This window comes from Colletotrichum orchidophilum (assembly GCF_001831195.1).
Source record: "Colletotrichum orchidophilum strain IMI 309357 chromosome Unknown Scaffold_61.1, whole genome shotgun sequence".
Classification (NCBI taxonomy): domain Eukaryota; kingdom Fungi; phylum Ascomycota; class Sordariomycetes; order Glomerellales; family Glomerellaceae; genus Colletotrichum; species Colletotrichum orchidophilum.
Genome location: NW_019173017.1, coordinates 135994 through 149075, shown reverse-complemented (window position 1 = coordinate 149075; position 13082 = coordinate 135994). Strand labels below are relative to the sequence as shown.

At 56.6% G+C, this 13082-nt stretch overlaps 6 protein-coding genes across 6 annotated transcripts; 4 read left to right on the top strand and 2 right to left on the bottom strand.

Moving 5' to 3' along the window:
* Positions 1-359: 359 nt before the first annotated feature.
* CORC01_07572 (alcohol dehydrogenase GroES-like domain-containing protein) lies at positions 360-1661 on the top strand (the record flags this gene model as incomplete). Its single annotated transcript, XM_022619208.1, has 3 exons — positions 360-898; positions 991-1102; positions 1245-1661. 3 exons carry the CDS (start codon positions 360-362, stop codon positions 1659-1661), a joined length of 1068 nt encoding a protein of 355 aa, XP_022474287.1.
* Positions 1662-2189: 528 nt separating this feature from the next.
* CORC01_07571 (uncharacterized protein) lies at positions 2190-3194 on the top strand (the record flags this gene model as incomplete). The annotated part of the gene is made up of 4 exons (XM_022619207.1): positions 2190-2451; positions 2505-2594; positions 2652-2770; positions 2838-3194. The coding sequence occupies 4 exons, from the start codon at positions 2190-2192 to the stop codon at positions 3192-3194; spliced, it is 828 nt and encodes a 275-aa protein (XP_022474286.1).
* Positions 3195-3335: 141 nt separating this feature from the next.
* On the bottom strand, positions 3336-5143 carry CORC01_07570 (uncharacterized protein; the record flags this gene model as incomplete). Its single annotated transcript, XM_022619206.1, has 2 exons — positions 3336-4781; positions 4865-5143. The coding sequence occupies 2 exons, from the start codon at positions 5141-5143 to the stop codon at positions 3336-3338; spliced, it is 1725 nt and encodes a 574-aa protein (XP_022474285.1).
* Positions 5144-5450: 307 nt separating this feature from the next.
* Positions 5451-6536, top strand: CORC01_07569 (uncharacterized protein; the record flags this gene model as incomplete). The annotated part of the gene is made up of 1 exon (XM_022619205.1): positions 5451-6536. One exon carries the CDS (start codon positions 5451-5453, stop codon positions 6534-6536), a length of 1086 nt encoding a protein of 361 aa, XP_022474284.1.
* Positions 6537-8649: 2113 nt separating this feature from the next.
* Positions 8650-10561, top strand: CORC01_07568 (major facilitator superfamily transporter; the record flags this gene model as incomplete). Its single annotated transcript, XM_022619204.1, has 2 exons — positions 8650-8948; positions 9139-10561. 2 exons carry the CDS (start codon positions 8650-8652, stop codon positions 10559-10561), a joined length of 1722 nt encoding a protein of 573 aa, XP_022474283.1.
* A 126-nt stretch (positions 10562-10687) lies between these two features.
* On the bottom strand, positions 10688-11711 carry CORC01_07567 (uncharacterized protein; the record flags this gene model as incomplete). Its single annotated transcript, XM_022619203.1, has 4 exons — positions 10688-11011; positions 11092-11210; positions 11291-11380; positions 11450-11711. The coding sequence occupies 4 exons, from the start codon at positions 11709-11711 to the stop codon at positions 10688-10690; spliced, it is 795 nt and encodes a 264-aa protein (XP_022474282.1).
* Positions 11712-13082: the final 1371 nt, after the last annotated feature.

Sequence of the window (13082 nt, the reverse complement as noted above, 5' to 3'; positions counted from 1 at the left end):
TGACAGTTTGCGAGGTGGTTGCTCAACTTGTTGTGATGGGACGACTTTTTACTGATGGGGCCGGATGAATAGACAATTGGATGGTTTGAGGGGTATAAATGCAAAGAGGATACGCCGCTCCCTTGAATGACTAGTTTGATTGTTCCATGATTACATGTATACGAGTTGATCGACCATCAGGGCAAAACGCTTACATCAATGATACTACAAACAACCTTGGATCCCGCCCCTCACCTCCCCTGCGCCATATAAATAAGGGTCAAATTTGATACGACAATCTTTGCACCAGACTAGTCAGTCTCCTATCCCTCAATTACCAGACCACATCGAATCCGTCTCGTCACCGCACCGCCCCAAAAATGACCAGCCCGCTTACACTACCCACCACCCAACCGGGCCTTGTCGTCGACGACCACGACAACGTCATTATCCGCCGCGACTGCCCCTTCCCCTCGCTGCCGCCAGACCAAGTCCTCGTCCGCGTGCACGCCGTCGGCGTAAACCCCAGCGACACCAAGATGCGCGGACCCTTCGCCCTCCCCCATGCCATCCTCGGCGCGGACTACGCAGGCGAGGTCGTCGCCCTCGGGACCGACGTGACGGACGTGCAGATTGGCGATCGCGTGTGCGGGGCGCAGAACGAGCTCTTCCAGGCGACTCCGGAACGCGGGGCGTTTGCCAGCTACAACGTGACTCGCGGCCGCATGTGGATGAGGATCCCCGACGCGTGGAGCTACGAGGCCGCTGCCAGTCTGCCCGTGGGGCTGTGCACGGCCGGCTTGGCCCTCAAGCTGCTGGGGTTGCCGCTACCGGATCAGCCGGTCGACAAGGGCGCGCATGTGCTGGTATATGGCGGGAGCACGGCTACGGCTACGATTGCTCTCCAGCTCTTGAAGTTGTGCGTCTTAACTCTTGGACTCTTGGGGGTGTGGGGAGGCGGGATGTTATCCACGTTTGGGCTTTTTGCTAATGTGACGAGGGAGTTCCCAGATCGGGGTTGATCCCTATTGCCGTGTGCTCGCCCAAGAACTTCGCGCTGGCGAGGAGTAACGGTGCCGTGGAGGTTTTTGACAGGCATGACAAGGAGTGTGCACAGAAGATTGTGAGTTTCTTCCTCTTCTCTTTTTTTCTTCGTTTCTTTTCTTTTACCCTCTCTCGCTGTCCGCCATTGTCCGCCGGTGATTATGACGTTTATCCACAGTGGAAACACACGACTCGTATCCCGCTTACAAACATGGCCTCAGAAATCCTACACAAAAAATAACCTGAGATACGCCCTCGACTGCATCACCAGCGTCGAGTCGACCATCCTCTGCTTCGCGGCCATTGGACGCGCGGGCGGCAAATACGTCTCGCTGGATCCGTGGCAGGCGCACGCGGCCACGCGCAAGGTCGTCAAGTGCGACTTCACCGTCGGGCCGCGGGTGTTTGGCGAGGGGTGTTCGTGGCCTGCGCCGTACGGGAGCGAGCCGGATAGAGAACTCCAAGAATTCGGGGTCAAGCTGTGGGATGTGGCGAGGAAGCTGGTTGCGGAGGGGCAGCTGAAGAACCACCCCCTCCGGGTGCTGGATGGTGGGTTCGAGGCGATTATGGCGGGGATGGAGCTGATTCGGGAGAAGAAGCTGTCGGGAGAGAAGATTGTCGTGCGCATGTATCCGTAGGTAGATAGATAGGGATTGATTGGTGAGAGGGGGGCAACGGTTGACAGGGGCCGACTTGTTAGGGATGTTTTTATGGTTGTTCTTCGGGTGCCGCGATTCGTAGCATGAGGTAGGGTCACAATTTAAACATGCGGTGGGCGGTTTTAGGCCGAACAACCGGTGCGAGGGGTTTGCAAGACCCATGCAAAGCTTATTTCTGCGGGTGCCATGTTTGTACCTAGTACCTGGTCTTGTCTCTTTTCGGTAATTTACAGCTTCCAGAAGCACTCTAGTGTATTCCGCCGACGTTCGCTGGGGTGTGCTAGACCCCTGGAAAGCTTATTTCTGGTTCGCTGGAAATACCCACGGCGGAATATGTGACACCCAGAGCGGAAAATGTGATACCACCACGACGGTACACGCAACCAGTCCCCATGCCCCGCAGAGCAAACAGGAAATGCTTCCAAGCATTCTGCCCTTATTTTTTTGGTTAATTTTTTTTTTTTTTTTTTTTTTTTTCATTTTGACGGCAGATGATACGCTGTAAACATGGCATTCGAACAATCCGGCGGCAAAGAGGACGAATACGAGGCCTCGAGAGACTCGAGCCGAGAGGAGGCCAGGCTGATGCCATCCGCTATCGAGCAGGCTCCTGCGCCGAGGCCGGGCAGACTGCAGAGGCTTGGTCCGACGTTTTTGCTCTCGCTGTCGAATCTCATCTCGCTGTCGGCTCTGCTGTTCCTGCTAGTCACGCGCGATAACCCGAGGCCGTGTGTGCCGGACAGACATCCGCATTGGACTGCGCCGGAGAGTAAGTGATACCTGCTGAATACTATCGCGTTTTCGTTTGCCAACTGCTTCTAGTCCCGGTTACCACGATCCTCGAGGCCAACGACGACTATACACGTGCGCCGGATGAGGACGAATTGAAGGCTTGGGACCACATCATGCCGTGTAAGTCGCTCCTCAAGTTTATAATCGCTAGGGAATGAATAGCTGACCTCCAAACAGTGGGCAGAGGCCTTGTCATGGTCAACAGCACCGGTCTCCCCGACATGCCCGGCCTGGACCAGTCTTTCCCCCGCGGCGCATCAGGCTGGACCAGTATCTCGCACCAACTACACTGCGTTGTAAGCCTCCATCCACAATGTACCCTGCCCCCCATCATCAACTAACAGGCGGGAAAAAAAAAACCAGTACGCAACCAAACACGCCTTCTACGACCTCTACTACAACCGCACCGGCGACAAGACACAACCCCTCTTTGGCGTCGGCTGGCAGCTCGAGCACCTCAACCACTGCTGGGACTACATGCGGCAGACCATCATGTGCAATCCAGATCTGACACTCGAGTGGCGGGGTAAGAAGGAGGGGACGGGCTGGGGGTATCAGCGGCAGTGCAAAGCCTGGGGCCCGATTTACGACTGGCTCGAGAAGCACCGGATTACGAATGATCGGGGGATTTTGGCGCTCGGGTATGAGCGGAAGCCGTTGGATACTAGTGTTGTGCCGGGGGTTTGGTCGAGTAAAGACCTGGAAAATATTGATGTATAGAGGGTTGGATGCTGTGGCTTCGAGCGCAGTACAGTGCAGCGCAGTGCAGCGTAGTGCAGCGCAGCAGGACAGGTACCTAATACCAAGATGGCAAATTCAATTCCTCAACTTCAATCTCGCGAGCAGCTACGGACGAAACATCTACTTCATAAACTCGGCAAACTTGTCCCGACTATCCTGCCCCTCGTTCAACCTCGCATACGCCGCCTCAATCTCACCCTTGTACTCCTCCTCCGCCCGCGCCCGCAGCACAAGCTGCTTGATACTCAACGGCAACGGCCGCCCCTCCACCGCCACCAGCACCGTCTCCACCGGAATCCGAATCTCCTCGACAACCTGGCGATTCAACGGCGCAATCACCGCGTCCCAAATCTCCCTGGCCACCTGACGCCCCCCGTCCCCCCGTCCGCGCACCGCCTCCTCCTCGTACAGTTCCACAATCACAAACGGCGCCGGCCGGCCAGCGCCCCCGACAAACGCGTGCCGAACACCGGGGTGTCGCGCAATCGGCGTCTCAAACGCCGCCGCGTCAAAGGACACCCCGCCAAATAGCTTGACCGAGTCGTCCGCCCGCGCGAAAAACTCCCACCTCACCTCCCCGTCGCCACACGCCACCGGCCGCCACAGCTCCTTGGTATCAATGGTCTCCGCGCCCGCAAACATCCGCACGTTCCAAAACGCACACATGTCCTCCCTGACCTCGCCCGCCGGCCGGTCGATGAACATGCGGTGCACCGGCCCATCACCAGCGTCGGCCGCGCGCGTCGGCAGGCCCGACTGGTCGATGGGGACGAGCCGCACGTGCGCCTCGGGGATGAAGTCGTACGTGTGCCAAAACTTCTTGGCCCGCGGTAGTAGCGAGAACCGCCCGCCGGTCTCGGTGGCGCCGATGACGGACCCGAGGCGCGTGTGCTGCACCAGCGCGTCACCGACGACGGGGTCCAGCCGCGCGCCGAGGTACGTGACGAAATCCAGGGCCTGGAGCGCCGGGCGGGTCGCGGCGTCGTGGAACAGCTCGACGACGGTGAATGGCGTCGCCACCAGCCCGTCCACGCGGTTCAGCTCGGCGAGCGTGCCGAACAGGGCGGGCGGCAGACCCACGGCGTCTGCCGGGGGCAGCACGCAGCACGTCTTTGCAAACACGCCAAAGGCATTCGTCAGGATCAGGCCCGAGTTCCAGCGCATCGGGCAGGCCAGGAGCACGTTCGCGCCGAACAGCTCCTCGGTCGACATGCCCCGCGGCCAGTGCCGCTTGGCCAGCTGCGGCGACGCGCAGGCCGCCGCCCAGAAGCCGTTGTTCATGTAGATGGGCTTGGGCGGGCCGGTCGTCCCCGAGGTGTGGATGATGAGTATCTCCTCCCACTTGTGCGTCTCGTAGGTCTTGGTGTAGGGGTACGGCGGGGTGTCCTCCGCGTCGAGGCACCACGCCAGGGAGGGGAAGACGTGCAGCGCGATGCCGGCTTCTTCCAGGCCAAAGGGGGTTTGGGCGGCGACCTCGTCCTCGGTGTACAGCCATGCTTTGCAGTGGGAAGCGGACAAGAGGCCGTGCAGCGCGCCTTTCATGAGGCGGCCGTCCGGGGTGAGCAGCTGTAATTTATTTCCTCTCCCATGTTAGTTTCCCTTTTTCGGTTGTATTTCAAGTGACTGTCTGGAAAACGAGGTAAACGGACCTTGCGGTTCGACTTGTTCAGAGCGGCAAAAATAAAGGCATAGCGGATGTCATTGGCCCCAAAGTACGACACCGTGTCGTTGTCCACTGACGTGCCGAGCGTCTCGTCCAGCCAGTGCGCCAACTTGTTGATGCCGTCGTTGTACTGCTTCCAGGTGATGGAGCGGTAGCCGTTTGTCTGCCAGTCGTCGAGCGGGACGCGCGCAAAGATGTTGGTGGGGGTTAGGCGGGCATTTTCTTCGATTTTGCGGACAAAGAGCTTTTCACTTGTGAAAGCCATGTTGATGCGGTATGAGATTGCACTGGTGGTTTTGGACCAAGTTAGTTGAAGACGTTGTGAGGGTAAAGCTAAAGCAGCTTGCATACCTTGGGTAGGATGAATGGTGTGGTGGTCTATCCCCGGTACAAATACACCCGTGTCCCGGCATCCCCTGCCCACGTACACACACACTACTCATGCCCCGTCACTGACAGTCCTCTTCGGACAACAAATACGACGCGGGATCGATACATGTTCGTCCCGCAGCACTGAAGACCTCACCCAGCTACTCACCTTTCTACTCAAAAAATTTAAAAAAAAAAAGAAAATGCAAACAGCAACAAATCCACCCCCCAACCCGCGCCTCTGGGCCGGCGGGATAGACCAATACCTCGCAGACAACAACATCACCTGCACCTCGGCAACCCCCATAGAAGCCGGCACATCCTGCTACATCTGGCGCCTCGACGGCCTCGCGCACCCCGACCACCCGCCCGCCGAACCAGCCGTGCTGAAATGCGCCGACGCCACCCCAAAATTCAGCGACGACGCCGTCTCCCCCGCCCGGCTCTCCACCGAGGTCCGCGCGCTGACCTCCCGCGCCGTGGCGGAGGCCTCGCGCGCGGAGCCGAGGGTGCGCGTGCCGAGGGTGCTGCGCACCACGGAGAACGGCTTCGTCATGTCCTGGGCAGGCGATGTGAACCTGCTGGACGCGTTCCGGCGCCATCCCGCGCTCGACATGGCGGATATCGGCGCGCACATCGGCAAGTGGCTCGGCTGTCTGCAAGTCGCCGGCGTGGCCTCGGGGCCGTGCGGGTTTGCGCCCATTAACCCGGAGCTGGGGCGGTTTTATAACCCCGGCGGATTCATGGAGAAGCTGGTGCAATCCGTGGTGATGGATAGTGAAGAGAGCGACAAGATTCTAGCTGCGCTGCGCGGGACGGAGACGGTGCGCACGCTGACGGCGTGGGATTTCCGGCCGATGAATACCCTTCTCCGCTTTACGGATGGCTCCAGCAACAACAACATCATTAACGACAATGGCACGCCGGACATTTACATTGTGGACTGGGAACTCGCGCAGTTTGGCGAAGCAGCGGGGGATGTGGGCATGTGGTGCGTCGAAGCCATGGTGTTGGAGGACAAGTATGGCGACAGAGGCTTGCTGCGTTCGTTTCTGAGAGCGTATGCGCAACACGCCGTGGGAATCGTGGACGAGGCGTTTGTGTGCAAGCTCGCCATGGTCGTCGGCGTCATGTTGGCGTACTTCATGCGCATTGCGCCGCGGCTCTGGGGGAGTACGGAGGAGGAGGTGGGCCGTTGGAGGAGGGCCGCTGTGGGGTTCCTGAGGGCGGGAGCGGAGGGGGATTTGGGGTCGTTGGGGAAGAGTTTGATTGGGGTTGTTCTAGCGTAAATTTGGGGCTGGGTTTTTTTTTTTTTTTTTTTTTTTGGGATCGTGGTGTTGCTGGACTTGTGTGTTCCTTTTCGCTGGGCTGGGATTACCTCGGATTACCTTACTCTCTATCCGTACCGTTGCGCAAGATGAATACTGCACATGAATACTGTACTTGGACAAGGTACTGTGGGCGAGATGGTGATGTCACAGTGGACGCATGCCCACGTCTAGCGTCGCACAGCAGTGGGGGTGTACTTTTACCGAGTCGTGCGGGAAGTGAGATGTCGGCCTTCGGCGTTCGAAGCGGGCCGAGACATTACTATGTTACGGCCAGCTCAGGGCTCCTGATTCCTGACTGTACCAAAAGACCAATACCTCAGTCACGATGCCTGTTCTGCGCTATGTGGTGACGCGCCCACAGGGACCAAACACAGCGGGCGTAGCATGGCGTACGCGCGCCCCGCGAGGCGTGCAACAGTACCCAAATACAAGGGGCTCGTCACAAGGGCTTTGCTGGATGCGGGGTCGCAGTATTCATCAAGTAAACAAGGATAGCTTATCGTACCTATGTAGCCACTGAGAAAACAAGAAAACAAGCAAGCCCAAGTACCGAGATGCTCGTCAAACTCGGGATTGCGCGCTAGCCCGTGCTCCCGTTGTCTTACCAGGTATCTGACTAGTACGATCTTTTCTTCAGGGTCTTAACTTAAAAAGATGGGGAGGATCCCGATCAGGATGTTTGCGGTATCCAAAACACTTTGCTGTAAATCGGAGCTTGGCGAGTTTTCACGGTATTACGATAGCCTCGTATGATCCCTGGAACGGGACCACACCCCCCCCCCCCTTGTTGTTATCGGATGGTGGGCCTGGCTGCATCATCAGATGACTCGGGTAGTCCACACACCCTTACCGCCGATGAGATCTGGCAGGTTGCGCGCCAAGCCGTTTACGTCTTTAGCGCTTGGGCAACGAAAGTTTCATTGAACTACACACCCCGTTTTGCTGGCCAATGAGGACTGGACTGGGAGACTCCGTCAACGGCATTTCCGCGGGGGCAACCAACGCTTTCTTCATGGCAGCCTTTGCCGATGCGGTTAAGATTTGCAGACTACTTGTTGTCATCGTTGTTGATGTTGTATTCAACGTCAGAGCGGCAAGGACGGAGCCATCACTGCGAAAACCTCCCGAAGGATATGAGGCGTGTAGGGCCGCGGGCCGAGACTATGTACTGCACAGTACATCGCTTCTTCCGGACGTCCTCCAAGTCTAGTCATGCAGTCATTACGCGTTCTGTATGTCGTCGGTTCCCGCTGGTGCCCCAGTTCTATTCCTTCCCTTGGTAGAGAGTAGTGTCTAGTAGACATTGGGGGCCCAAGTTAATGCCTGAGAGCTAGTGCTGTGGGCAGATCTTTTTTAAAGAAATTCCGTCGCGCAGTGAAAGGCCTCGAAGAGTCAAATATTGGTGATCAGTCCCTAAAAATACACCTTTAGAGATCCCATAGGTCCCATGGGCTCGAGCGATCCAGAAGGGCAGAGGGTCGGCCGCCAAAGCCTCCTCGCTCGCGTGAGTCGACAGTAGACCAAGTAGTCTATGTTTTTGCCTCTCCATAGTCCTATGGGTGGGCAATATCATGATCATCTCACGCAACTTGACAAAATCTCTGCCATTCCTTGCAGTTTAGTCTGCTGCGGGCCCGGTTAAGAAAACCTTGAAACTCAGGGGTGTGTCGTTGATTAATCTTTTGCAGGAGAGCTGCAGTGCATACGGATCGATCGGCGTAGATCTGCATACTACTTTGATTGGGTTTTCAACAGTTACCAGCTAGCAATTTGAGGGTCAACATTGAACCCAACGCACGGGTTTAAGTTATTTTTCCTAAAGTCTCTTAGGTTTCAGCGGCTTTCAATTCACACTCCCGGCAACTTTCTCAAATGTTTAATAGCACGTCTTTGAAAAAAGGAACGTACATGGTGGACTATGAGCATCAATACATAGCTATTATATACTATACTGCCCCAAAGTCTATTTAATACTACTCTATCCCACGCCATCTCTTTCCATTCTCATCCCGCCCTCTCCATTCCTCTTTTGCAACGTTGCCCTACCCACCGAGCCTGACTCGCATCAACGATGGCACAGCGGGCCCCATTCGATGTGTCCCTGGAACCCCCTATCTCGAGCACCGTCGACACCCCGACTGACTCGACGGAGAAGATGGAGCCCAGCTCGATGGAGCCAACAGAGTCAGTCACTGCAGCGCCGCCAACAAGAGCGCTCCGCTTCTGGATCATCGTCGCCGCCCTGGCAGCTAGCAAGCTCATGCTGGCGCTCGAAATCACCATCGTGTCCACCGCCCTGCCAACCATTGTACACACGCTCGGCCTGGGGTCGAGCTATGTGTGGGTTTCCAATGGCGCTGCGCTGGCGAGGTCCGTCTCTCTCTCTCTCTCTCTCTGTGTCTCTCTCTCTCTCTCTCTCTCTGTCTCTCTCTCTTTCTCCTTGACCTTCTTTTTCAATCTTGTCCGTATCCTCGTTTCGCCGGTCCACGTCCCCACTCAACTGCCCCTATCTTGACTTGACAGGTGTGCTCGGTGACTAACACCCTCTCTCTCTGCGCAGCGCAGCTATAGCCCCGCCCCTAGGCCAGCTATCCGACCTCTTTGGCCGCCGCTATCCCACCTGCCTATCCGTGCTCCTCTTCGTCGTCGGCGGCATCATCTCCGGCGCGGCCGCCTCGGGCCCGCAGCTCATCGCCGGGCGGGTAGTCCAAGGCCTTGGCGCAGGCGGCATCAACGTCATGTCCGCCATTGTCGTCTCCGACCTCGTCCCAGTCCGGCATCGAGGCAAGTACATGGCCTGCATGCTGGCCGCGTACCTAGTCGGCGCCACGAGTGGTCCGTTGCTGGGGGGCGTGCTGGTACAGGCCGGCGCGTGGCGGTGGGTGTTCTGGCTACCTGTGCCGTTTGGGGCGTTGAGCTTTCTTGTCTTGGTGGTTTGTCTGAAAGGCAGGGTCAGGGACGCAAAGTCCAGCCGCCGTGAGCGCTTCCGGCGCGTGGATTACGGCGGGAACGTGGTGTTGACGGCCTCGACCGGCTCCATGTTGTACGCTGTCACGTATGGGGGGTCCGAGTACCCCTGGTCCGATGCCCGGATCATCGCCGCGCTGACCGCTGGTGTGCTGGGACTGGGTGTGTTTCTGCTCCTAGAGCGATACCTCGCGCGCAGCACCACCGTCGAGCCGGTGATGCCGCTCCGCCTGCTCAGTCACCGGGTGGGAGCTACCGTGGCGGCCGGAGCGTTCGCCAGCAGTCTGCTCGGCAACTGGGCCAACTTTTTGTTACCCGTGTACTTTCAGGGCGTGCGCATGTCGACGCCGTCCCGGGCCGGTGTGCAGATGCTGCCCATTGTTGCCGTCGCCGTCCCGACGAGTATCGTCTCCGTTGTCTTGGTGAGTAAGTTTGGGCGGTACAAGGTGCTGCACGTGGCTGGATTCGTAGGCATGTGCATCGCGTGCGGGCTGTTTAGCATTTTGAGTCAGGCGTCGAGCGATGCCGCGTGGATCTTGATGGAGGTGCTCTTCTCGCTTGGCTTGGGCATGGTGGTGAATACGTTGTTGCCGGCGTTTCAAGGTGCGGTGGGGGAGAGCGATCAGGCGGTTGCTACGAGTACGTTTACGTTTGTGCAGAGCCTGGCGAACATTTGGAGCGTGACGATGCCAGCTGCGATCTTCAATAATAGGTTTGAGGCGCTCGCGGGTAGGATATCGGATGAGCGGGTGAGGGCGCAGTTGGGCGGGGGCAGGGCGTATGGATTTGCGACACGGGCGTTTTTGGAGGGTGTGCAGGGGACGGCGAGGGGTGAGGTTGTGGAGGTGTTTGGGGAGGCGGTTAGGGGCGTTTGGTATGTTGCGGCTGGCATTGCTGGTGCTGCGGTCTTGATGGCGTGTGCGGAGGGGGAGGTTGTGCTGAGGGAGAAGTTGGAGACCGATTTTGGGCTGGACAAGGGTGGAGAGGTCAAAATTGACGAAAGAACTTCGCAGTAGCGTGAGGTATCTATAGTAATGATACACCACGTAAATACATATAAAATCATGACAAGCAAAAAATACTGGCTTCTTGGAACTGCAGCATGTCAACTCGACACATCCAACCGAAACACCATCCATCCACTACGAGCCCTCCTTCAGCGGAATCCTCTCCCCCTCCCCCCTCAATAAGCCCCAATTATTCGACGTCCGCCTTTCCAGCACCCACTCCGTCAGCGCATCCCAGTCCTTACACTGGTGCTCATACCCCCAGCCCGATTCGACCTTTTCGTTCCACCGATGCCATTCCAGCGTCACGTCTGCCGCGCACATGATGTTCTGCCGCAGGTAGTCCCAGCAGTGGTTGAGGTGCTCCTTGTTCCAGCCCGGGTCAGTGGGGAGCTCCCGTTTCTGATGCGGGTTGTTGATGTGGTCTAGGAGGTCGTAGTAGCTGTGCATGGTGCTGTACTGACTGGGTGTTAGCGGTTTGGAGTTTGGGGGGGACCCCAGGAGGGAGGATGATGGAGAAGAGGGATGGAGGTACGTACGAGGCAGTGCAGCTGGTGGTATACCGACGGCAGCGCGATGTGCTCGGGCAGCGACTGGTTCAGGCCTGGCATGTCGGGGAGGGCTGTCTTATTGCGCATGTGGACCCAGCCGCGTCCCTCTGTTTCCCTTCCGTTAGACAATCTCACGTACCCCTTCCCCCCCTGTTCTAAGCACACAAGGGCACTCTAGAAGACTTACTCGGCAAAAGTGAATTCCACGCAGCGATGCTCTCATTATTCGGCTTCTGCGCAAACAGCGGCTCGCTCTGGAAGACTTTCTTCACGGGGACTAATTCACTCCATTACCATCAAATTATACAAAACAAAATCAAGTCGATCAAGCAAGGGCAAAACATACTCTGCGGAGGAAACCAATCCGGCTGCGTCGGATATACCACCGTGCTTGATACGGGCTGTGGCCTCACCGCGGCGTAGACTAGCCCACATAAGGAGACGACGTTGGACAGCACCAGCACTATGAAAGCCCAGCGAATGCGTGGCGACGCACCGGCGAGAGGTCTGGACGGGACGCCTTCGAGCAGGCCGAACTTCTCGTCATAGTCAGAGGATGAGCGGGCGCTGCTGTCCTCGCTGGGGGCTGGTATTGGAGATGTGGGCATTGTGAAAATGGAATGTGGGATGGTGAAAGACGGGAGAGAGTGGCGGGTTGGCAGTGTGCACAGCAGATTATTTTGGAGGAGTGATCATTGACGGAGATTTAACAGATGGACCTGGAAATGGAGCGTACGGGACATCTAGGAGAGACACTGGGGCGACAAAATCTGCCGTGAGCATGACCCGTGTCTCGTGTCTCGTGTCTCGTCATGTCCAGCATCCCAGATTCCGATTGTCATGACTCATAGGTTTGTGGGTATCTTCGAAATGAGTATCATCTGGGGGCTAGGGGCTGTGCCTCTATGCGTTCACTCTCCGGAATGCCCACAGTCGCTTTTGCCCCGATGGCACTTGAGTGGTGTGTATTGTGGGGAGGGGGTATGAGTCCGAGTCTTGGCGATATGTTGGCTCTCGTGAATGCCAGCGCTTCACCTCCATCAATCAGAGGAAACGGAGGAGGCCGATTTGACTGATTGATCGCCTCAACGACCTGTTTTGACCACCATAAGACAGGATCACAAACATTTTGAGCAATATTCGGGGACAATAACGACCCAGTTCTGCAGACTCGTCAGCAACAACGTCAAGAGTCCTTCTGTCAACCCATCAACGACATTCCGAGTCTTCTATTCTTGGTCCCATTGAGATCTAGTTGAAGAGGCCTTGATCCGGTGTTCATAGAGGAGTATTGGTATTGCGAGCATACCATTGCTGCCAGTACCTCTTTAGACCTGCCCTTGGTTCCCCAAGCCAGTCATGCTGCTCTCTCGTAGCCCATCGATTCGCGACACAGCGAAGACTTCAACCAGGATGTAGAATAATTGCCGCAATGTAGAGCTGGGAGTTACCGAGCTTCGTGTAATATTGATTCAATACTTGCCAAGCGTTGAGTGTCAAAGACAGAAATGGCCTCCAGGATGAAACTTACGGTTGTATATTCTTTGAACATAATCCAGACGATCTTGGAGTGACCGGGGAACATAATTAGGGTGTATATTAGGTAGAATACTGTTAACAACTGTAGGTCTTAGGATTTGCGTTTGTTGAGGAGTGCTTTATTGTGATGATCTCGTTTTCCTTGTCAATTATAAGAACCGGATTCAAGAGAAACAATTAGTTGTGAGATCGATCTCTTCGTTTTTAGCTTCATCGCATAACTTTTCCCAGTCTTCAAGACGGTCAGTAAGCTGCTCCGTGGCAGCCATGACCTCCCAAAGTCGACCATACCCGTCCCCTTTCCCCCATTCTTGACATCTCAGGAACGGAAGGTAAAGGAGCGCGAGAATCTTCTCCAGCTCGATAATGATATGTCAATTCAGTCCTCGTTCGTCAAGTGGTCGGTCGTCTTATGGAATCCGTTGATTAGGATCACCCAA